At 46.2% G+C, this 23,025-nt stretch overlaps 1 protein-coding gene across 2 annotated transcripts; it reads right to left on the bottom strand.

Annotated features, from left to right (window-relative positions):
* Window positions 1-740: 740 nt before the first annotated feature.
* Ube2l6 (ubiquitin-conjugating enzyme E2L 6) lies at window positions 741-15,798 on the bottom strand. 2 transcript variants are annotated; one of them, NM_001024755.1, is given in 4 exon segments: window positions 741-1,375; window positions 4,796-4,982; window positions 11,534-11,629; window positions 15,306-15,798. In NM_001024755.1, coding segments are annotated over 4 exon segments (462 nt in total). In that variant the 5' UTR covers window positions 15,333-15,798; the 3' UTR covers window positions 741-1,223.
* Between the last annotated feature and the right edge of the window lie 7,227 nt (window positions 15,799-23,025).

Here is a 23,025-nt window from a genome sequence, read left to right as displayed (position 1 = left end):
CAAAATTGATCACTCCTACTCTGGCTGAAGTTCCCCTTGTGTGGTTCCACTGTATCAAAGTTCACTTGGTGATAAAGGACTTGTCTGGCATATACGAAGCTGTGGGCTCATTCTGTAGCACCAGGTAAGGGAAATTAGACATGCTTCCAAGGATATAAGAAGAAATGGCGTCTGTTGATTGACAGGACATGCACATACTGATAAGCTGTTGCCTCACACAAAACACTGGTTTTCCCCATGTAGATTTCTGGAAGGCTGGTCGGAGGCTGGCTTAATCAGGGCCAGCATTTTTTATAATGTATTGGGGGATAGACACTAGATGCTGAGTCACATGCTTTGTTAGTCCCCAGCCAGCCTGGGGCTTAGATAAAAAAGTGCAGGCTATCAAGCCAGACGGCAACCTTAGTTGAATCCTCAGGACCTACATGGTGGAAGGAGAAATTTATGTCTCCAATAAATTGTTCTTTTACCTCTATTCCCATGCCACGATGTGCTCACCCACTACACAAACACACGAAATAAATAAAAATGTAACAAACTTTAAAAAACAAACCCCCAAACCATCCCATCCACTCAGGGAAAACTTAACTGAACTCTGGAATTCATCTGCAGACAAGCGCACACATTTTGTGGAGCCCCCCTGGACAGGAGGTTGGGGGTATACAAATCCCAGGTTAAGGCCTGGCCCACAGAAATGTATCCAGTCAGAGAGCAAACAATTTAGAAACATGAAGTCCGACTTCTGGGTGGAGGTTAGTTACTTTATTTTGTGAGTCATCAACAGAAAATAAAATGTTTAACGTTTTCAATTACAATGGGGTTGATTTCAATCACTCAGCAGTAAATCCGGCACCTTCTGGAGGCCCTGTCTTCCAAGCAGAGTCCTGCCTTCTCACCCCTTGGTGCCCAGGCCCTGGGGCATTCAATTTTCTGCCAATTGACCTGAAGGTGACCTAAGATGGATTATCTAGAAAGCAGGCCTGAAACTGTGCATACCTAACGTCCGTCCACTGGCTTTGGAGCCACCGAGGACGTGGGAATGGTACATCTACAGCCAGATGACTCCAGGAAGGAGTACCCACCACACAGTTCCCCCCAACACATACATACACACTGGGCACAATATTCATAATTAGCAATACAAAGGAAACCTTCGGCACAGGATGGCCTTCCTGTGATATCCATCCACAGAAGATCCAGGGAGAGAGGCTTCAGAACCAGAATTAAGAGGGTCGGTCCACTCCATATTGAAGGGTGAACTCTTCTGCCTTCTTCCTGAACATCTCCGGGTCCTGAGTCAGGAGGTCAGCTAGTTCCAAACGCACAGGTTCTTCCAGATTCGGTCTACTCACCAGTATGTTGAGGGCCTCCAAGACTGGGGGAGAGGGCAGAGAAGGGCATCAGGACCAAGAAGAACCATGGGAGGAGGTAAGGGCTACTTGTCCCCAGATTCTCCTGAAGTCCCTCAACCATCCTCAGGGTACCGCAAGTGTGTACCATCACTTAGTATGGCTCCATAGCCAAAGAAGATGCCCCTCTCATTCTTGATGGCTGAGGTCAGAAGATTCATGAATGATTCATGGATTAGTAGTTCTCTTCCTAGTCCTCTCCTTTTACACAGAGTCTTACTATGAAACCCAGGCTGACCTCAAACCCAAGCTCCTCTGCCTCCCATGTACTAGGATCGCCAACAGGTACCGGCACCCCTGATCCATAGTGTTCAAAAAACTATCCGCCATGCTTCAAAGGAGCTTCTCACGAGGTCCGTGGGATTCTCGATCCTCACTTTTACTCTTTTTCTTTTTTTTTTTTTTTTCTTTCCGGAGCTGAGGACCGAACCCAGGGCCTTGCGCTTCCTAGGCAAGCGCTCTACCACTAAGCTAAATCCCCAACCCCACTCTTTTTCTTTTTTATTCTTCCCTCATACAATACATACAGACTGCAGCCTCCCTTTCTTCCCCTCCACCCAGTCCCTCCTGCAAACCTTCCCTCTCTCCCAGATCCACTTCTCCCCCCCTTTTCCTTCAGAAAAGAGCAGGCCTCCCCATGATAACAAGCAAACAGAGCATAACAAGATGCGATAAGATTAGACACAAACCCTCCTACCAAGGCAGGACGAAGCAACCTGATAGAAGGAAAAGGATCCTGCAAGCCGGCAAAAGAGTCAGAGACTCCCCTACTCCCGTTGTTAGGAGACCCACAAAAAAACAAACTAAACCACCACAGCACAGCTTTCAGAGGGCCCAGTGCAGGCCCATGCAGGCTCTGTGATTGCCGCTTCAGTCTCTAAGAGCCCCTGTGGGCCCTACTTAGCGGATATCAGTGGGCCGTGTTCTCCTGGTGTCCCCAAACCCTCTGGCTCCTACAATTCTTCCCCCACCTCTTCTGCAGGGTTCCCCGAGTTCTACTTAATCTTTGGCTGTGGCTCTGCGCAGCTGCTCCCATCAGCTTCTGAAGGAATCCTCTCTGATGATGGCTGGGCTAGGCACTACTGCGCTAGACCCACGAGGGTCTCACTTTTACTAACAGACACTCTGGTTTTCTGTTTTACTTTCAATATTTTAACATGTGTGCCCCCGTGTGTGAAAAATGCTCTTGGAGGCCAGAACAAAGAGCTGGCTCCCCTAGAGCTGGAGTTACAGAGAGTTGTGAGGAACCTAATGTCGGTGCTGGGAACGGAACTCCTGTGAGCAAGGGCAGCTATCATTCTCAACTTATGAGCCATCTTTCAAACACCCTAGTTTTCTGTTAGACTTGGATTTCCAAGAAACTTTTATTTAGGATAAAGGGGTTCTGAACCAAAAGAATGAACAACACTGCTGCCTCGGTGGCTTTTAATCTCTCAGCTGCTTTTGGGAACCCGGGGAGGAGGCATTCAACCCTTCTAGGTGCGTGCACCATGTCTGTGCCCTCATTTACAGCTCTAGTGAAGAGAGCATGACAGCCCCCAGGGTTCATCCAACGCCCAGTTCTTGTGTCTCCCTCAACCCCAAGGATCCCTGCTTCCCTGGATTAAGGCTCTTGAGCAGGGCAGATACAGTCTGGCATCCAGGTTGAGTCACACAGACTTTAGAGTTTTACTGTCCAACACGGTCACCACTGTTTACACGTTATTTAAGTTTAAATTCATGAAAGTTCAGTACAAGTAAGAATTGGGTTCCAGTTGCAGGTGGACTATGACGTTAATCATTCACCGGAGACGCATCCAACATTTGCAGCACCACGGAAAGTTCTGTTACTGCTCTAGAGTTGGGGGTGTTCGACTTGGGGCTCAACTCAAATTTATAAGCTTATTAAACATATTTATTTTTGCCTTTTGGGACGGTCGCTTGGTGATGCAGTTCTCAAGCACGGATATTGTAGCATCATCCTTTTACAATATCAAGAGGCTTGCTACATGCCCCAGGGTTTCTGTGACTGTGATGAAAGACCATGGCCAAAATCAACTTGTTGAGGAAAGGTCTTAGTTAGCTTACAACTCTCAGGTCACACCCTATCATTGATGGAAATCAGGACAGGGGCAGAAGCAGAGTCTACACAGGAGCACTGCTTACTGGCTTGCTCCTCACAGCTTGCCAGCCTGCTTCCTCACACAACTCAGAACCAGCTCCCCAGAGTTGGCTCCGCCCTCAGTGGGCTGGCCTTCTCACATCAATCTTTTCTCAACTGAGAAAATGCCAGACAGACCTACCTACAGGCCAATCTTATGGAGGCTTTTTCTCAGTCGAGAACCCCTCTTCCCAAATGATTCTAACCCGTATTGAGCTGATATAAAACTAATCAACACCCTACACCTGCTAGATTTAGCCACACTCTGCCCCTCGGCACTTGTAGGTCCTTTACCTAAGCTTCAGTGTGTCTTGGTTTAGGATGACAGTCCTGTTATTCCCAGATCTTCCCTCTGCAGTCAAACACCTCTCTCTCTCTCTCTCTCTCTCTCTCTCTCTCTCTCTCTCTCTCTCTCTCTGACAGACATACACATAAAGACAAACACAGACACACACATATGCACACACAAAGACAGACAGACAGACACATACACACACACACACACACACACACACACACACACACACACACACCATGGCTAAATGTCTAAATCACACCTTCAAGAATATGCTGACCATCCAGTGTCTCAGGAAACATCTTTCCATTCAACAGGAAGCTCATCTCACACTAACTTTATTTATGTATGTATGTATGTATGTATGTATGTATGTATGTATTTATTTATTTATTTATTTATTTCATGTATATGAGTACACACCAGAAGAGGGCATCATATCCCATTCCAGATGGTTGTGAGCCACCACGTGGTTGCTGGGAACTGAACTTGCATGTGCCTGCAAGTGCGCACACAACATACACGTGCGGTAAGGCACATGAATGCCACAGATCTCGTGGAGAGGGCAGAGGACAACTTATGTGAGTTGTTGGTTCAATTGTTCCACTGTGGGGTCTGTGGACCGCACCAGGTTTAGGCTTGCTCAGGGAGTGTTTTTTTTTTGTTTGTTTGTTTGTTTTTGTTTTTCAATTACCTTGCCCTTGAAGGTGACCTTGACCTTCTGACCCTCCTGCTTCCACTTCCCAAGCATTGAGATCCCAAAGTGTGGGTCATCACACCCAGTTTATATGGTACAGGTGAGTGACCCTAAGACCTACGTATATAAGGAAAGCATCCAAGTTACACCCCTTTCCCTGTCTCTTCTCTTTTAAGCCTTTAAATCAAAATAAGCCCACAACAACCCTACCCAGTAGCCCCCCTCTCCATCTGCCTGGGTAGGGCCCACCCTACCTTGATAGGCCTTGGTGTAAGGTTTCCAGTTCTCAGTGCTGATGAGGGGAAGGCACACCAGTCCATCCTCACTGATGTTGGGGTGGTAGATCTTGGTGGTGAATCTCAAAGTGGGAGGCTTAAGTGGATACTCCCTGGGGAAATCAATCCGCAGACCGAAGGCCTTGAGGCGATAGGGAAGTTGGTCCTGATCAGAGAGAAGAGACTGAGCTCTGTTCTGAAGGTACAACTCCCTGAAAGATGCTTTCCTCCAAGAGCTTAGATCTGGCCTTCCTTCCCTTCCCCATCCCAGGGTCCTGCGTGGCCTCTGCTCTATTCCCAGGAAGATATAAGCGTTTGCCCGTTGCCTTAGAAATTAGATGGAGGACAGAGTCCCAGAAGAGCACCGTGTCAGAAAACCTGACATGAGTGAGCCACCTCCCATCCCTGAACCTCAGACTTCTCATCTGAAAAATGGGGCAGAAACCCAGAAAATCGGTCAACTCCTCTGTCTCCTGCGTGGGATACGTGTCGGCCCGGAGATCTCTGTAATAGGGCTCCGTAATAAACCTCACCTTTGCTTATTAAAAAAAAGAAGAAGAAGAAAGAAAAGAAACCCAGAAAATCATGAGGCCAGCCCTGGCTAAGATCCGTGAGTCATCACGTGAAACAGGCGTGTGAGGAAGGAAGAGGGAAGGCAGGCATTAGAGCAACCAGTGTGTGAATGATATAGGTGTGCAATTGTCAAAGAAAAAAATTTACTAAGTAAAAATGGTGCAGATACTATGGAAAACCAGAAAGCAGCTCTCCAAAAATTAAAATATGATTTATGCGTTCCACTTTGATATATTTTCCTCAAAGAATTTTTTTAATTTAATTTTTTTTTTTACTTGTTCACTTTACATCCCGCTCACTGCCCCCTCCCCTCTGTCACCTCCTGACAAAATCCTTCTTCTATTCCCCCTCCCCCAAAGAATTTTTTTAAAGATTCATTTATTTTATATGTATGAATGTCTGCGTGTATGATGAGTGAGTACCACATGCCCGTGGAAGTCAGAAAGTGTTGGCTTCCTTGGGACTGGATTTACAGATGGCTGTAAGCCACCATGGAAGTGCTGGGATTTGAACTCAGGTCCTCGCAAGAGCAGCCAGCACTCTTAACCACAGAGTCGTTCTCCAGTGCTCCTCAAAGGATTTTGTTTGTTTTGTTTTGAGACATAGTTTCTCTGGGTAACCCTGGTTGTCCTGGAACTTGCTCTGTAGACCAGGCTGACCTTGAACTCAGAGAGCCATCTCCTCTACCCCCTGAATAAAAGGTGTGATCAAAGGTGTGAACCACCATACCCAGGAGAATTTTTTTTTAATAAAATCACTTTACTTTTTAATGAAGTGACAAATAAAAACATCACGTTAATGTAATCACTCAAACAAACATTTGTCCGGTCCTAAACTCTATATATCTCTATAAACTTCTAAAGTTAGAGCAGACATTCTGAAACCAGGCCATTACACTTAGTATTTTTGTTTATTTTGTTTTATTCTTTTTTTTTCTTTTTTAAAGATTTATTTATTTTATGTTATGTGGGTACACTGTCGCTGTCTTCAGACACACCAGAAAAGGGCATCAGATCCCATTACAGATGGTTGTGAGCCACCATGAGGTTGCAGAGAATTGAACTCAGGACCTCTGGAAGAACAGACACTGCTCTTAACCACTGAGCCATCTCTCCAGCCCGGTTATATTTTTTATACAGTTGAAGAAAACAAATAAATAAAATGAGACACATATTACAAAGAAATGATATTTATCTTTAAAAGGTAAGAAAAGTGTAACACACAATACAACTTGAATGGACCATGGAGACATCACAATAAATGAAGTAAGCTAGACAGAGACCAACATATACTGTACTAATGGTGCGTGTGTCAATACTCCAAATGCTCAGACTGTACACAGAATGCCTAGAATGGTCAAATCCCAGAAAGGTAAAACAGAAGAGTGCTAACGAGGTGCTGGAAGCATGGGGGAAATGTTATCACATGTAGGCAGAGTTTGAAGTACAGGTTGGAAAGTTCTAGAAATGGAGGGATTGTGACTGCATAATATACTTAATGCCACTGAACTCTTCTTTACCCTTTTATTTTTGAGATTATAATATAATTACATAATTTTTCTCTGCCTGGTCCTTCCTCCAAACTCGTGTGTGTGTGTGTGTGTGTGTGTGTGTGTGTGTATGTGTGTGTGTGTGTGTGTGTGTGTGTACACATATATATTAGGAATACACACACAAACATACATACATATATTTCTAAATATATGTATGTGTAATGTTCCTCATTTGTATGTTTTTAGGGCTGACCATGTGGTACTAGATAACCAACTGGTGTACTCTTCCCTGGGGAAGACCACTCCTCCTACTGCCAGAATTCCATAGTCGTCTGAAGTTTCCCAGTCCCGTCTGGCACATCTACTGATGTCTTTTTCCAGGTCATGTTGGTGAGACTTTATGGGTGTAGCTTCTGATGCTGCTCGAGATACAGTCTCGCAGCGAACTCCCTGATTCTCTGACAATTACGATTTTTCCGTCCTGTTTTCTGCGATATTCCCTGGGCCTTATATGCTGGAGTTGCTTGGTAGAACTATCCTCTGGGTACCACTAAACTCTTTAAAGACAGAGAACTTTAAAGTTGGTTATACTTTATGATGATATGTACACAAAGGCAAAATAGGCATATACATAAGTTAAAAAAAAAACTAGACTTAAAGCCACAAGCCTATAATCCCAGCATTTGGAAGGCAAAGTGGTAGGACTGTTGCCTGGGCTGCAGAGTGAGTTCAAGTCAGCCTGGACTACACAGCAAATTTCAGTTACAAAACAAACTTGGGGGCTGGAGTAGACAAGGGTTTGGTGATGACCAAAAGCCAGTACAAGAAGAACTGAGATCACATGACCTGAAGATTTCTCCTGGACACCTACCGTGGACCACCTGAGACTAGGGATGGCACACATTAGTTAGCCTGTAGAGTGGAGTGCAGGGGATATAAAGGCCCTGAAGTTACCCTGCATGGGCAGTCTTGGCTCCGTCCCTTACTAGTAGTCTCTTAAGCAAGTAACTGCATCTCTCTATGCTCCCTTACAGTGATAACAGTAGATGTCTTCATAGGACTTATTTATTATATAGAAGTACACTGAAGCTGTCTTCAGACGCACCAGAAGAGGGCATCAGATCCCATGACAGATGGTTGTGAACTACTATGTGGTTGCTTGGACTTGAACTCAGGACCTCTGGAAGAGCAGCCAGTGCTCTTAACCACTGAGCCATCTCTCCAGGCCCTTCATAGGACTTAGATAAGAATAACTGTTATTTTGTTTCAAAGACTTAGAAAGGTACGGTGGCACGGGCATGTGCCAGCTACTATTGATAAGTACGGAAGGCATGTATCTCAGCATCTCCATCTTCCGATAAGGACTCTGTAGTTCGGAGTATATGTAATGTCCAGGCCACCGTGACCGCTGTGAAGTGGAAACTCCGTACTTGTTAGACTGGACAACCCACATATGAACACTACTCCATGCTCTCTGATAACATTCCAGTGGGTGGAGGTGCAGCCCTGTTAGCAGAGTGCTTACCTAGCATGAAAAAAGCCCTGGGATCAGTTCCCAGCACCACATAAAACAGGGTGTGATGGTGCACGTGTGTCATCCCAGCGTTTGGGTGGTAGATAAAGTCAATGTCTTTCTCAGCTATCTAGGAAGTTTGAGGCTAGCCTGGGATACATGAGACCCTATAAGAAGAGGAAAGGGGAGAGGAGAGGAGACCAGAATGATCCAGCACAGAGATCAGGGTCCTTCAGGTTAGGGCCAAAGCTCCAAGTCCTTTTAGAATGTCCATTATTGAAAATGCAGGGTAAAAACAGCTAGAATTACAACAATGGTTAAGCAGAGTCAAATATGTTGTGTTCTGTTCTGAGTGTTGGAATGGACCCAAGAGCACATGCTCAAGAGGCCCATCCACTATGACTGAGCTATGTCTTCAGCCCAGAGTCAAGATTCTAGCTGAGTGCTCCTCCCTAACAGATTGCAAAATGGACACTGGGCTTGGCTGTGGTGAATTAAGGCAGGAAGCAACTCCTGGGCCGATAACGGAAATGCCCAACTCATGGTCTCGATAAACAGAGAAGCCTGCACCTGGGAGGCAGAGAGAAGGGTGAGGTAAGACCCTCAGGGGGAAGCTGGGTGTCTTTGTGTCCCATCTATTGACAGACAGCTGAGGCCTAGGCCTGCTCCCATTCTGCTTCAAGTGACTCTTCAAGTGACTGAGCTTCCCCAGGACTCCATCTCGAATCTTTGAGGAAAGTCGGCCAGATAAAGGCTTTCACCCTCCATCTCACGTTATCGAAAGAGTGGTACTACTTTCCACACTCTGGGTTAAATAAGAAATGTTCTGACTGAAAACTATCCATGTACTGGTTCAGACAGAAGACTTGAACTGGAAACGCAGCATGCATGCAAAGTGCATGCTTAGCACGTGGACCCTGGGTTTGAGGGTCTCAGCACTGCAAACAAAACAAAAGAAGAGAAAACTTGTAGCTTGCCTGGGCTACAGAGAGGGAAGATGAAAAGAGAAAGGAAGGGCCCAGTAGGACGCTCCCTCCATGAAGTGTTTGCCTTGTGAGCATTCAGACCTGACTTGGGTCCCTCAAATTACCGAATTAAAAAAACTAAAAGCTAGACCTGATGGCACACCTTTGTAATCAGGAAGTGCAAACAGGCAGATCCCTGGGGCTTGGCTGCTTAGCCTACATAGAAAGTTCCAGGGTAAAGTCTAAACAACAACAACAACAAAAGTGGACAGAGCTTAAGCCAACCTCTTGCTTCCACAGATTCATGACTGTAAACACAGAGAAGGGGCAGAAAAGAAGGGGGAAGGAGGAAGGAAGGGGAGGGGAAGAGAGGAAAGGGGAAGGGAGGGACGGGGAGGGAGGTAGAGAGGGGAGGGAAGGGGAGAATTAGAGAGATGAGGGGAGGAAAAGGTAGGAGAGAAGAAAAGAAACTCTGGAGCCAGCTGAGCTCCTGCCCTGCCACCTTATTCTGTGTAACCATGAGCATGTTCCTTAACCTCCAAGTTTTCTACATCCTTATCTGTAAAAGGAACTCTCCTTTCTTAAGATGGTGAGGGTTCTCAGTGTTTCCTTTCTCCAGGTCCTCCAGACAGTGGTCAATTGACAGTGAGATTTACAAGGCCAGTGCAGCTCTGACACATGAAGCTGAACTGACAGGCCCCATGGATGAATATGTAAATTGAGACCTCTGGGGCCAGAGGTCGGCTCACCCCCAAGGCCCCTGCTCTCCCTCCATGTGGGACAGCTACAGTCTTCACCCAGGTCCTAGGCACAACTAGAGCCTAACAAACCTCCCCCAGAGTCCTGATTGGCTGGGAAGTTTTTGGCCTGAGGAGCCAATCATAGAGATCCTCCGATTTCATAGTATCTCCCACACATGACCTTTCCTAGTTCTTCCTTATGACAGCCCTCTTCCTTCTGACCTGCTCTTCCTCCTCCATAACTGTCATCATCCCAACACTGGGAGACACAACCTGGACCCACTCAGCCTTCCTCAAGGAGAAAGGCCTACTCAAGCCTTTCTCTAGTTTTCTAGATTACAGGTTAGTGGACAGAGAAGGTGAGACCACCGCATGGTAGGCACAGACTCTAAACAATCAGACCAGGGGCTGGGGATTTAGCTCAGTGGTAGAGCGCTTGCCTATCGAGCACAAGGCCCTGGATTCGGTCCTCAGCTAAAAAAAAAAAAAAAAAAAAAAAAAATCAGACCACCAGCTTCTCTTCCAAGAGCTTTAATTAAGAAAGGGATGCATGGCTGTTTTACCTTTCCTCTAGCCAGGCAGTGCAGTGCACGCCTTTAATCCTAGCCTTCTCCAAAGGCAGAAGCAGGCCAGCCTGATACACAGAGCAAGTACCAGGACAGCCAGGGCTACACAGACACCAGACCACAAACAAACAACCTCTTTATTTAGGTATTGTTTATCTAGGCAAATTATGATCCTGCATCAAAAAACAAACAAACACCCAAGGTAGTCTCATTTTGTCAAAAACTATATTAATGAAACATGGTGGCAGATGATTTTAATTCAGGACTTGGGAGTCAGTACTCTACAGTTTAAAGCAGCCTGGTCTACATAGTAAGCTCCAGACCAGGCAGAGCTACCTAGAGAGATCCTATCTCAAAATGTGTGTGTGTGTGTGTGTATGTGTGTGTGTGTGTGTGTGTGTGTGTGTGTGTGTGTGTGTGTGTGTGTGTGTGTGTGTTTTACACTACCTTGTTTTGGGACACAGGGCCTCTCACTGACCTGAAAATCACCAAGTGAGCTAGGTTGCCCAGCCAGTGATCTCCACAGACGTGTCTCTAGCTTCTTAGCTCTGGGATGACCGGCTCCTACGACTTCTGCCATGGGTGCTGAGGGTTGAACTCAGGCCCTCATGTTCACCACCTGGCCTCCTCTGGTTTTGACTCTTCGTCTGCTGACTCTTCTATGGGACACTCAGTAGCTACAGGTCTGAAGGAGGGTGTCCTCTTACATCTAAAGTCTCTGTTGTGTTCATTGGTCTGACTGGACTTAGAAGCAATTGGTCTAGAGACAGATCTTTCCACACACCACAACCTCCAGGAAGAGATCCTAGGCCTGACCCTCCCTGCCCATGCTGACCTAAGTCTCCAAAGGGTCCCCACAGACACTCACTGGCAGCAGGAGCATGTGCCACACCAGCACATTGGCATCATCGCTAGACAGGTGGCGCAGGTATGGCGGAAGCTCCTTCGAAAGATCGTCCAGCTCCTGTAGGGATCACATCAAGGGTAGTAAGCCAAGTGCTCACAAATTCAGCCCCACAGCAGCAGCCCCACAGAAAGCCCAAACAGGATATCCTAAGAGCAGAAAGAGAAAGGTCAGAGCCCCAACTTAGGGAACACTGAGCTGGTGTGAGACCCAATGCTGAGTGGTTAATGAATTACCTGGCTTCAGCCTCACCACAACGCTGTAGGCTCCAGTGTAAGGATTAGGTGATCTCAAATATTCTCTCAAATAGTAAGAACTCCTAGGAGCCTTCTTTCTGAGGGCAAGGTACTCTGTCCTCTTGCCCTTTTTCTCACAGAGTCCTATTTTATCCCTCTCTCTTCAGTAATATCTGAGTTTCCAGTACAATATGCACTGGCAGAATGAATGGCAAGGCCATCACGCATCCATTCCCCGCCACCACATCATACCACCTTAAGGGTAAAGGACTGATCCAGGCTGCCCAGGCGAGAAACGCTGCACATCACACACGGTAGACAGGGGACAATGAGCGACTCGCCTTCTCAGAAATGTGGCTTAATCACCTGGGCATCCCTGATTTCTCCCAAGAGCAGTTTATTGAACATCCTCTGCTGACCCTTGACTAAGACAGGATGCAGCCCCCAAGAACATCTTTGGAGTAACAGCGGAAACAAATTTGAGGCCATGAATGGTGTGAATGGGCACACAACCAGGAAGGAGGGGAGCGGGGACACTTCACAGAGGCTGCGGCCGTGAGATAGGCCTTGAAGAGTAGGTAGGAGATCACCAAGCGAAAAAACATAGAGACAAGGCAGAGGGCCCAGACAGGACAAGCATGTGCAGGTCCCCCTTGGAATACTAATAGTTACTACAGGAAAAGGCCTTTATGGCTAAGTACATTTGGGAAAGATGAGTTATAAAGCTTCTTCACTGCAGAACAACCCAAAGGTTTTGCAGTAGTGAGGATGGGACTAAGGACCTTGAGCCTGCTAGGTGGTACCTTGCCACTGAACCACACCCCCAGCACATCCAAAGTCCCCAGGATACCATGGTGCATGCATTTGACCAAAGGACCACACCCAAGGACTCCAGGTCTTCACATTTTGAGAAGGGGGAGGTGGTTCGAAAAGCATTCACGGGCTGGGGATTTAGCTCAGTGGTAGAGCGCTTACCTAGGAAGCGCAAGGCCCTGGGTTCGGTCCCCAGCTCCGAGAAAAAAAAAAAAAAAAAGATTTAGGGCTGGAGAGACGGCTCAGTGGTTAAGAGCACTGACTGCTCTTCCAGAGGTCCTGAGTTCAAATCCCAGCAACCACATGGTGGCTCACAACCATCTGTAATGAGATCTGATGCCCTTCTCTGGTGTGTCTGCAGACGGCTACAGTGTACTCATATATAATAAATAAATAAAATCTTTAAAAAAAAAAAAGAAAAGAAAAGCATTCACACATTCAAGGCAGCTCTGGGAAACATGAATAGATACAAACTAGTGGTTCTCATCCAGGGGTGTATTTACCCACCAGGGTGCCTTTGCTAATATCTAGAAGCATTTCCTACTGTCACAAATGGGGTGAGTGCTGCCACAATTCAGCATGTAAAGTCCAGAGGTACTGATGAAACATCCTACAAAGAATGATCTGGCCCCAAATGTCAACAGAGATAAAGTCGAGGAAGGCTTGTGTACACACAGGCAGGGAGAAAGTTCCCCTAAGCCAGGGGCTTGGGGGTGGCATCCTTCACAGCTGCACAGCATCTGTACCCGTCTCCCAAGCATATAAACTCCCCACACTCCCTTTTATCTCTAAGCCTTCTACTTGCAGCCAGGACCATTCATTTGCCTATTCTAGCTTACCACAAGCATAACTTGTGCCTTAGCTTGGGCAAGAGCAAAGGCCTCGGTATAACCCAGATCTTGAATGGACATTTTCTGGGATGAAGATGCAGCTCAGTTGGGAGAGCGTTTGTCTAGCATGCACAAGGCCCTGGGTTCAATCCCCAGCATTGCATGAAACTTGATAAAGTGGTGCACATCTATGATCCCAGGTCTTAGGGGATGTGATGGAGACAGAATTAAGAAATTAAAGGTTGAGCTGGTGAGGTGGCCCAGCAGTTAGGTGCACTTGTTGGTCTTCCAGAGGATCAGACAAGCTGGGTTCCATTCCTGGCACTCACATGGTGACTGACTACCGTCTCTAGCTCCAGTGACTTCTGCTAGGCCTGCAGGTAGCTAACAGGTATACACACAGGCATCCATACACAAAAAAATTAAATTAAATAATTTAAATTGTCAGCTACATATCAAGTTTAAGGCCAACCTGAACAACACAAATTTAAAAATATAGAAGGGAAATTTTCTCTCTTACCACTGGGAGTACTTAGATTTTTAATGCGTTTTGATGACTTCTGGCTGAATTTCCTATGACTGCTGAAACCCAAGCTAGGACACACAGCTCCTCCCAAAGCCTGTTAGTAAGTCACCTGACTTAGGAGAATCGAAAGTGAAAACAGACGGGCCATTAAAGGCTCTGTGAGTTTGCAGTCTTATCAGCCTGAGCTCAAATTCCAGCCCCATTACCTCTGCAGAATATCACTGGTCAGCCATGTTACTTTCCCCGATGTCTCAGTTTCCTCCTCCGTGAAATGGGAAGACACAGCTATCCCACAGTTGTTGTAAGAGTTAGATAAAGCAAACTGCTTGGTGCTGAAGATTCCGGAGCAACAAAAGTCAGTCTACCTCTTAGCGTTGAGGTAGCAATTAACCTCTGTCCCATTTTGTACCAGCCTAAAACCAACAAAGTTTAGTTCTGGTTTGGGTCTGCTCTGGACTTCTCCACCTTAAAAGAATTTTCTTTTTGGAAGATGAGGACAGCAATCATCCCTCCTGTCTCCTGAGGAGGCCTTGCTCTCAATTCTGCAGACTAGAGGGGTGTTTTGGGGAGACTCAAAGCCTGGAGGTACCAGCACCAGTTCACCAGTGTTTCTTCTCCGTGATCTCCAATCCTGGTTCCAGTCAGACCTCTAGACTACCCTCTTTCCATTCTTTTACATAGTACCAAATAGTGTCCCACATAGAAATGAACATTCAAATGGAACAAGATTTTTGTTCCTTTTTTGCCCCTGCTGCCTGGCACAAAGTAGGCGTTTAGCATCTGTAGCAGGACTGCATACTAATAACCTACTCAGGGCATAAATTGTTACTTCTCATTCCAGGGACTATTCTGTACACTTTTATTCCAGGATCTGCCCATTCACCACAGCCCAACAGCATCTCTGGCTTCTCAGGCCTTGGGTAAGGTGGGTATCAAATTATGGGTGTATCCACTAGACGGCGCAACAGAGCCCTTCCGGTGCCTGAGATAAGCTCCACTAATAAATTTTCAGCAGAATTGAAACTGAAACCAGTTTAGAAATCTAGTTCATTCTCGCGCCAATTACAACTCCGGAAGCTGATGACAACTTTGTTTCCAGTCTGTCTCAATCAGTCCCTCTCCCTCCCTCCCTCCCCCCTTCTCTTCTCCCTCCCCCCTCCTCCCTCACCCCTCCCCCCACCCCTCCCTTCTCCCACTCCTTCAATGGGAGAAGGTGAGGATGCCTGGGTTTCAGCCAGCCCTGGTAACCAAATAAAAGTGTTCAGAGAGCAGGAGGAGAAAGTGGGGTGGGGGGGTAAGCACAAGGAAAGAATCATCTTGTACAGGCTTACTTTAGCCACTCGCTTGCTGGCCGTCATCTCAGGTTGGAGCGTGGGGCAGCAGCAGATTCTTGCCGGACGATCCTGAGCCCCGCCCACGCTCTGCTCCACCTACACGGGCTCCAGCTGTAAAGACCTGCTTCCCACTTCTTCGAGGGATACGTGGAGGCTGCGGAGTGCCCAGCTTGGCGGTCTTAAATCCAAGAAACTCAAGCTCTTTGCAGATCAGAGACGACGTCTGTGGTTCCTGCATCTCGTAGAGTACATCAGGCAGGAGCTGGGATGGGGTTCATCCCTAGCCTCTGTCAGCTCCCCCGACGCCGCTGCAAAGTAACTCTGCTGCAGGCTCTCTCAGTGAGATTGTGGACCTAACCCCCACCTCTAGAGAAATTCTCAGAGTCCTGGGCCAAATCACTTTGCCTTTGTGGGTCTAGTACCCCATCCTAAAAGAGATTGGGGATCAGTGTAGACTTTATGCCCTCCAAGGACCGCTCCCTTAACTGTGTGGGATCCTGAGTGGTACAGTCCAGCAGATAGGCAGAGACGCAGCGTTGCTGGATGTTGCTTTTAGGTTGCTTGGTGCCGAGCACCACTAGAGGACGCTGGTGGATCCAATCTCTTCTAGTTAGGGGCGTTCTGTCGACCTTAACTCTTTTACTCGGAAGAACACATAGAAGGTGTCTGCTCTGTGGCGATTTGGGAAAATGATGGGTAGCTGAAGCCTCGAGATAGATTTCAGGAGCCTATATATTCTATCACCAGCCGATTACAATCTATGTACCTACTGTGTGTCTTCACAAACAGCCAAGGAGTCTCTAGCCCAAGTCGAGACCATGGTGGAATTAGCAGAACACAGCATCTGGGAGAAATTCTGAAGCTAGAGAGGAATCCACCTACCTGCCTCACCCATTCCAGCCCAGAAATTAGCATATTTTGAAGCCTAAGATTTTGACCCAGTATGCCACAGGATTTTTTTTTTCTATCCAGGAACCAAATATCTGATCTGCTTAGATACGGGATGTGTTTGAAAAACGATTCTGTTTTTTCAATTCAATAACTTTAATCAGATACCTTCTAATGCCAGCAATAATAAACAGGACGCCATCAGCAACCCCTAAATATAGATAGGGGAGCAGGGCATTGAACCCATTTCTGGTTAGTAGTAGTCTTAGTTAACACCAAGTGCCAGGCACTGTCTATGGAACACACCAGACAGAGAAACTGTGGTATCTGTCCTCACAGGAGCTCTCGGGCAGTTGAAAAACAGAGAATTTAGCCTCTGGATTTTTGTACTTGTAGTTCTTTGAGTATGTAGTCCTGACTGGCCTGGAACTTGTTGGAGAACCAGGCTGGCCCAGGACTCAGAGATCTGCCTGCCTCTGCCTCCCAAGTGGTAGGATTAAAGGCAAGCACCACCACGCCGGCAATTTAGCCTCTGAATTTTTAATGATAATCACATAACGAATCACTGGGTCTGGGTGAGGGGGGATCACTTGATCTCCTCGTGGAGGCGGGGCAAAGGCTTCCTGGGATGATTGAATCAAAGGGAGGGCGCCTGAAGACTTAGCTCCGCCTCCAAGGGCGTGGGAGGAAGTTGTTGAGAATAAGAGGGAAGGAACAGGGCTGGAGAGATGGCTCAGGGGTTAAGAGCACTGACTGCTCTTCCTGAGATTCTGAGTTCAATTCCCAGCAACCACATGGTGGCTCACAACCATCTGTAATGGGATCCGATGCCCTCTTCTGGTGTGTCTGAAGGCAGCTACAGTGTACTCATATATATTAAATAAATAAATCTTAAAAACAAAAAAAAAAAAAAAAGAGGGAAGGAACAGCATTGGCAAAGTGACAGGGTGTCAGGAGCCGGAACGGATTGAGAGCGTGCAGCACAGAGAGTATGCTGTTTCTACTCCTTACTTTTGCAGCCCTTCATCACTGTGAATGCAAGCATTCTAGGAAGGGTCCGGAGCCAGCTTGTAAGAGCGTACACACACAGAGGCACCAATAAATAAGTAAATAGTTTATTGTAACTGGAACATAATAATTGTACATGCGGATGGGTACCGTGGGGTAATTCAACCTATGTATGTATATAATGATCAAATTAGTATTTGCATGGCAAACATTTCTGTGTGTTTGGGACCTACAGACTCTTCTGGTTCTTTATGAAGCACTGCTATTGAAATTTGCCCAAGTATGAGAAGTGATTCCGCAATTAATAACACTTGTTACTCTCACAGCATCTTCAGTCCAGTTTATATTTATATATATATATATATATATATAATATTTATTTTATGTATGTTGCTGTCTTCAGACACTCCAGAAGAGGGCAGCAGATCCTGTTACAGATGGTTGTGAGCCACCAAGTGATTGCTGGGAATTGAACTCAGGACCTCTGGAAGTGTAATCAGGGCTCTTAACCGATGAGCCATTTCCCCAGCCCCCTTGAGTCCATTTTCTTGTACCTACATGGCAGCTCACAAACTATCCGTAACTCCAGGAGATCAGACATCCTCTGCTAACCTCCCTGGGCACCAGGCATATGTATGGTGCACAAATATGCAGGCCAAAGAATCATATACATAAAATACTCTTTTTTAACATTAGGAAAAGAAGGGCTAGAGATGACTCAGAGGTGACACTTCCAGAGGTCCAGAGTTCAAATCCCAGCAACCACATGGTGGCTCACAACCATCTATAATGAGATCTGATGCCCTCTTCTGGTGTGTCTGAAGACAGCTACAGTGTGCTTATATATAATAAATAAATGAATGAATAATTTTTTTTAATTAGGAAAAGAAAAAAAACGAACTCAGGGCTGGAGAGATGGCCCCACAGGTAAAGATTGTGGCTCCCCAGGACCCACATGGTGGGAAGAGAAAAGGAGAGAACTGAGTCCCTTGGGTTGTTTTCTGACATCCACATGAACACCATGCCATACACACACACACACACACACACACACACACAGAGAGAGAGAGAGAGAGAGAGAGAGAGAGAGAGAGACTACACACACCAAGTAAAAATATAATAAAAAATGAACCCTAGAATTTATTTCTTTTACCTAAGCACATTTGGTATCTATTATCCAGCTTCCTGTATAATTCCTCTCTACTTCTCTTCCTCACTCCCCAGTAATATTTATTCTATTCTCTGCTTCCGTGAGAACTTTCTCAAACTTCCACACAGGGAAAGAGCCAGCTGTGGTGGCACACACCTGGCACCTGGTGGGTGGAGACAGGACAATCAGTTCAATGTCCGTATTGGGTCCTTGAAGAGTTGGCAGCCAGCCTGGGTTAGAGGAGACCCCGTCTCAGACAGACAAACAGAACAGAAACCCCATATGTGACTTACAATATGTAGTATTTGTCCTTCAGTGTCTGACTTATTTCATTTACGACACCCACCAGCCATGCCCTAAAATTAAAGGTGGAAAATTTTAACAACCATCCAGTCAAAGCTATAGACAAATACATAGTTTAAAGGCAAAGGTGGACATTTAATTTTCTTAAGATTCATTTTATGTGCTTGAGTGTTTTGTGTGAACTTGTGCGTGGGTACCACATAGATGACTGGTGCTGAAGGAGGTCAGCAGACCACAACAATATAGCAAGCAACATTTTGTCATCTTCTCCCTCTTCATCATTCAGGCCAGTGACTTCTAGTGCAGGTAGAGGCCCCAAAAGGATGCTGAACATTTTAAATGGGTGTAAGTAACAAAACTGGGGCTTTAAAAAAAATAAGTAGAACACATATAAAACCTGGCTTTACTCTCCAAAGCTACAGAATGCACAGACAGATTTAAAAAGCATTTTCTGCTTTGGGTCTGGTTAAGTTTGGTGCGTGATGCTTATTATTAAAAAACCAAACAAAACCTTGCAGCCAGGCAGTGGAGGTGCAAGCCTTTAATCCCAGCACTGGGGAGGCAGAGGCAGGCAGATCTCGGAGTTCAAGGTCTCTGTAGAGCAAGTTCCAGCATAGCCTTGGGCCACACAGAAAAACCCTGTCTCAAAAACCAAACGAACACAAAATCTTCATATTAAATGTATTATTAAACCATAATAAAAAAGAATACAACCCATGTCTTGGCATAGTAGCTTAGTAAGTGCCGTGCAAATGAGAAGACCTAAGTTTAAACTCTAGAGCCCACTTAAACACACAGCATGAACAGCCATAACCCCAGTGCTCCTATGGGAGCTGGGGTTAGAAATGGGGAGGAAGAAGGCTCCTCTGAACCTCACAGGCCAGCTAGCTTCCCAGGCAGTGGAAAAACAAAGAGACCCCATCACACACACACACACACACACACACACACACACACACACACACACACACACACACACACTCTCTCTCTCTCTCTAGGCAAGGGGTATGAGTAACAATACTCATTGTTACTATACTTAATTTTCCCTCTAATTTTTTAAAAGATTTATTTATTTATTTTTATGTATGAGTACACTGTTGCTGTCTTCAGACACATCAGAAGAGAGCATTGGATCCTATTAAGATGGTTGTGAGCCACCATGTGGTTGCTGGGAATTGAACTCAGAACCTCTGGAAGAGCATCCTCTGGATGCTCTTAACCTCTGAGCCATCTCTCCAGCCCCTTCCCTCTAATTTTTAAAGAAATTAAAGTTCAGATATATTCATAGATCCCTGAAGGTATCAGGCTCAAGGACCTGAGCCTGGCTGGCCCAGACCTTTTCCATTTGTGGTGAGTGTTATTGATTTCCCGTTAATAGAGATGATGCCCTCCTCTGTTTTCCCATTAGTGTCGCCAGTAAACAAAATGAACCATTAAACAATATGAAAGCAAATACTCCTCTGGTTGGTTAGATGAGACTGTGGTAGGAATCAAAGCCCTTCATTGCACCGGAGAGCAGAATGGGGTCTAGAGACATTCTTCCTAACCGGGCCAGGGCAGGAAGTACAGATCTGAGCAGTCTCAACCCGTTTTTGATGAGGCTGTTTCAGCTGGCCCTGAACAAACCCGGAAGGGCTGATCTGTTCCCAATGGCTGGTTTTCACCGGATTCGGGAAGTTCCAGAATTACCCCATCGCCTGCTCTTGCCAAGCCTAAGGGCCTGGGGGAGCTTCCCAGAGGACCCTGTGAGGAAACTGCTTCAGACTGGCCTTTGTTTTCATTAGAGCACTCTTTCTAAACTGCTGAGTACTTTTTAATCCACACTGCCACATCTTACTGAAGAAGAGGAAAAGAGAGGGTGGGGAACTTTGAAAAAGAACAAATTAATGGGGCTGGAGTGAATGCTCAGCAGCTTAGAGTGCCCCCTGCTTTCCCAGGGACCTCGAGGAAGTAAAGTAGCATCCCTGACTTGGAGGGGTGAAGGCAGGCTTCTGTCACTCAGGCAACCAAACCTAACCAGATGACCCACCCAGAGGTGGGACGATAGATTGAGATCTGAGAGTTTTGTTCCCTCCCAGTTTTCTTTTTTAACCTAATGGAGGGAGGCTAAAGAGGCAGGCCAGAGTTAAGTGAGATAGCCCATGCACGCAGGGGTTGGCTTTCTGGACCCGTTATTTGGATGTCAAATGGGAACCATGCTAAGAGATAAAAATATGACCATTGAAAATGCAGACAGAGGAAGGGCTGTGGAAGGCGGAGCCCTTTGTGGAGTCTCAGTTGCTCTATGACTCCAGGTAAGACCTAGAAAAGTCTCTAGAAAGCTTCTTGACTAGGGAAAAAAACAGCCTGCCTGGGGATGGTGGCCCATGCCTTTAGTCCCAGCACAGGAGGCACAGGCGGGTAGATCTCTAAGTCCGAGACTAGCCTGGTCTACAGAGCGAGTTCCAGGACAACCAGGGCTACACAGAGGTGTGTGTGTGTGTGTGTGTGTGTGTGTGTGTGTGTGTGTGTGTCTGTGTGTCTGTGTGTGTCTGTGTGTGTATGTATGTATGTGTACACTCCATGTCTCAATGAACAAAAATCACTTTCCACCTGTCTCCTGAGGCGGGGTCTTTCACTGAACCCAGAGCTCACCACTTGGCTAAACCAGTTAATCTGGAAGCTCTCAGCACCCCATCTCAGCCCTACCCAGCTCTTATGTGGTTTCTGGGGATCAGAACTTAGGTCCTTGTGCAAGCCCTAAAGCTTATGGGGCAGGTGATTGATCAGCTGAACTATCCCTGGAACCCCACGTCTGTATCTTAAATAAACACTCTGTGAGCAACGTGCAAAAGCAAACAGGAAGGCGATAGAGGGTTTGGGGTTTTTTGGCGGTGGTGGTAGTTGTTGTTGTTGGTGGTGGTGGTGGTGGTGGTGTTTGCCCAAGGATCACTTTCCTGTAGTATGCATGCCCAGGCAGACAACTCATGTGAAGATTTAAATATTTGACGTAATAAAGGGATTTTTTTAATAGGAAAACGAGAACCATTCTGGCCTAGAAATTGTGCGGAAAGATGAGTGCTGTGTGTTGGGACAGGGCCAGTAAGACAAAAATAAGCTTTCACCCGGGAGCAGTCCTGAGCTCCTGCTGCAGCTGTTTCTCTGGAATTTGGGCAGTTCAGCTGTCCCTGTCCCCATCCATCCTCCTGGTAATATCTTTGTTATCTTTCCTCTTAACTCTTATCAGCTCCCTAGAGGAGGCAACAAGCGATTCTAGCCTCTTTGTAAGCCGCTGCCAGAAGACACCAGTAAGGATGGGTGTGTAGGAGAAATAACACTAAAAGGCTTAATTGCACAATCTGTGTCCTTTTCAGCCAATATCAAAGAGCCTTGCCTATTCAATTGGTCAACAGCTATTTACTGAGTTTCTGTTGTGTGCCTGGTGTACGTGGGTGTGAGGTGGTAGGGGAGAGGGATGACAGGAAGTTGCACAGGCCAGAAATGAAATCTGAACTTTTCAGGAAGCAGGCAAGAATTCTGACACTGGGTCACAGTGGACATCCCTTGACTGACTCAAAGTCACCCTTGGCTACAGCGGAACTTAGAAGGTAAAGCCAGTGTGCAGTCAGTCTGCTTCTTTTAATGCCCATCTCTCCCAGTGGACATGGCGTTCTGTTAGTGGAGTGTTTGCCTCATATGCAGGAAGCTTCGATCCCCAGTACCACATATCGACTGTGTACGAGGATGCACACATGTAACTTTAGCAATCAGAAGGTCGAGGCAGAAGGGTCAGGAGTTCAATGCTATCCTCAGCTACATACTAAGTTTGAGTTTAGCCTTTGATACAAGAAGCACGTCTCCAAACAAACAAACAAATGATGCTATTCTCCTTAGCTATTGGTGTTTTCCCATCACTTACTCAGATGAAAGCAGGATGTATCAGAAAGATGTAACTGTTAGATTGTTAGGGGTCAACAGAGCGGACTCTCAAGCAGTCCCTAACTAGGTAAAATCGTGTATGTGTGTTCAATACATAAAAATGCACCCTCAATGACATGCATCTCTCACCAAGGACACAACACCTAAGCCTCCCCAAACAGTACCCAATGGAAACCAAGTGTTCAAATGTCAGAGACAATGGAGAGCATTTGTCATTTAAACCATCATGCCCACCCGGGACTGGAAAGATGACTCAGTAGGTATGAACACTGGTTGGACAGGAGTTCAGTTCCCAGTAACCATCTCCAGTTCCAGGGGAATCTGATGTTTCTGACCTCCGAGGGCAACTACATTCACGCACATAACCGCATGTGCATGCCTATACATATTTAAAAATAAACTCTTTAAAGAAGTTCATTTCCAAACCTTGGCATTGAGGGCCATGGCTCA

This window comes from Rattus norvegicus, chromosome 3 (assembly GCF_021556685.1).
Source record: "Rattus norvegicus strain SHRSP/BbbUtx chromosome 3, alternate assembly SHRSP_T2T, whole genome shotgun sequence".
Taxonomy (NCBI): domain Eukaryota; kingdom Metazoa; phylum Chordata; class Mammalia; order Rodentia; family Muridae; genus Rattus; species Rattus norvegicus.
This window is presented reverse-complemented; position numbering and strand designations above follow the sequence as displayed.

Coding starts and splice junctions, on each gene's coding strand:
- Ube2l6 (XM_087650830.1), bottom strand. Junction 1,376..4,795: donor TTACACCAAGGCCTATCAAG/GTAGGGTGGGCC, acceptor CCTCTCCCCCAG/TCTTGGAGGCCCTCAACATA.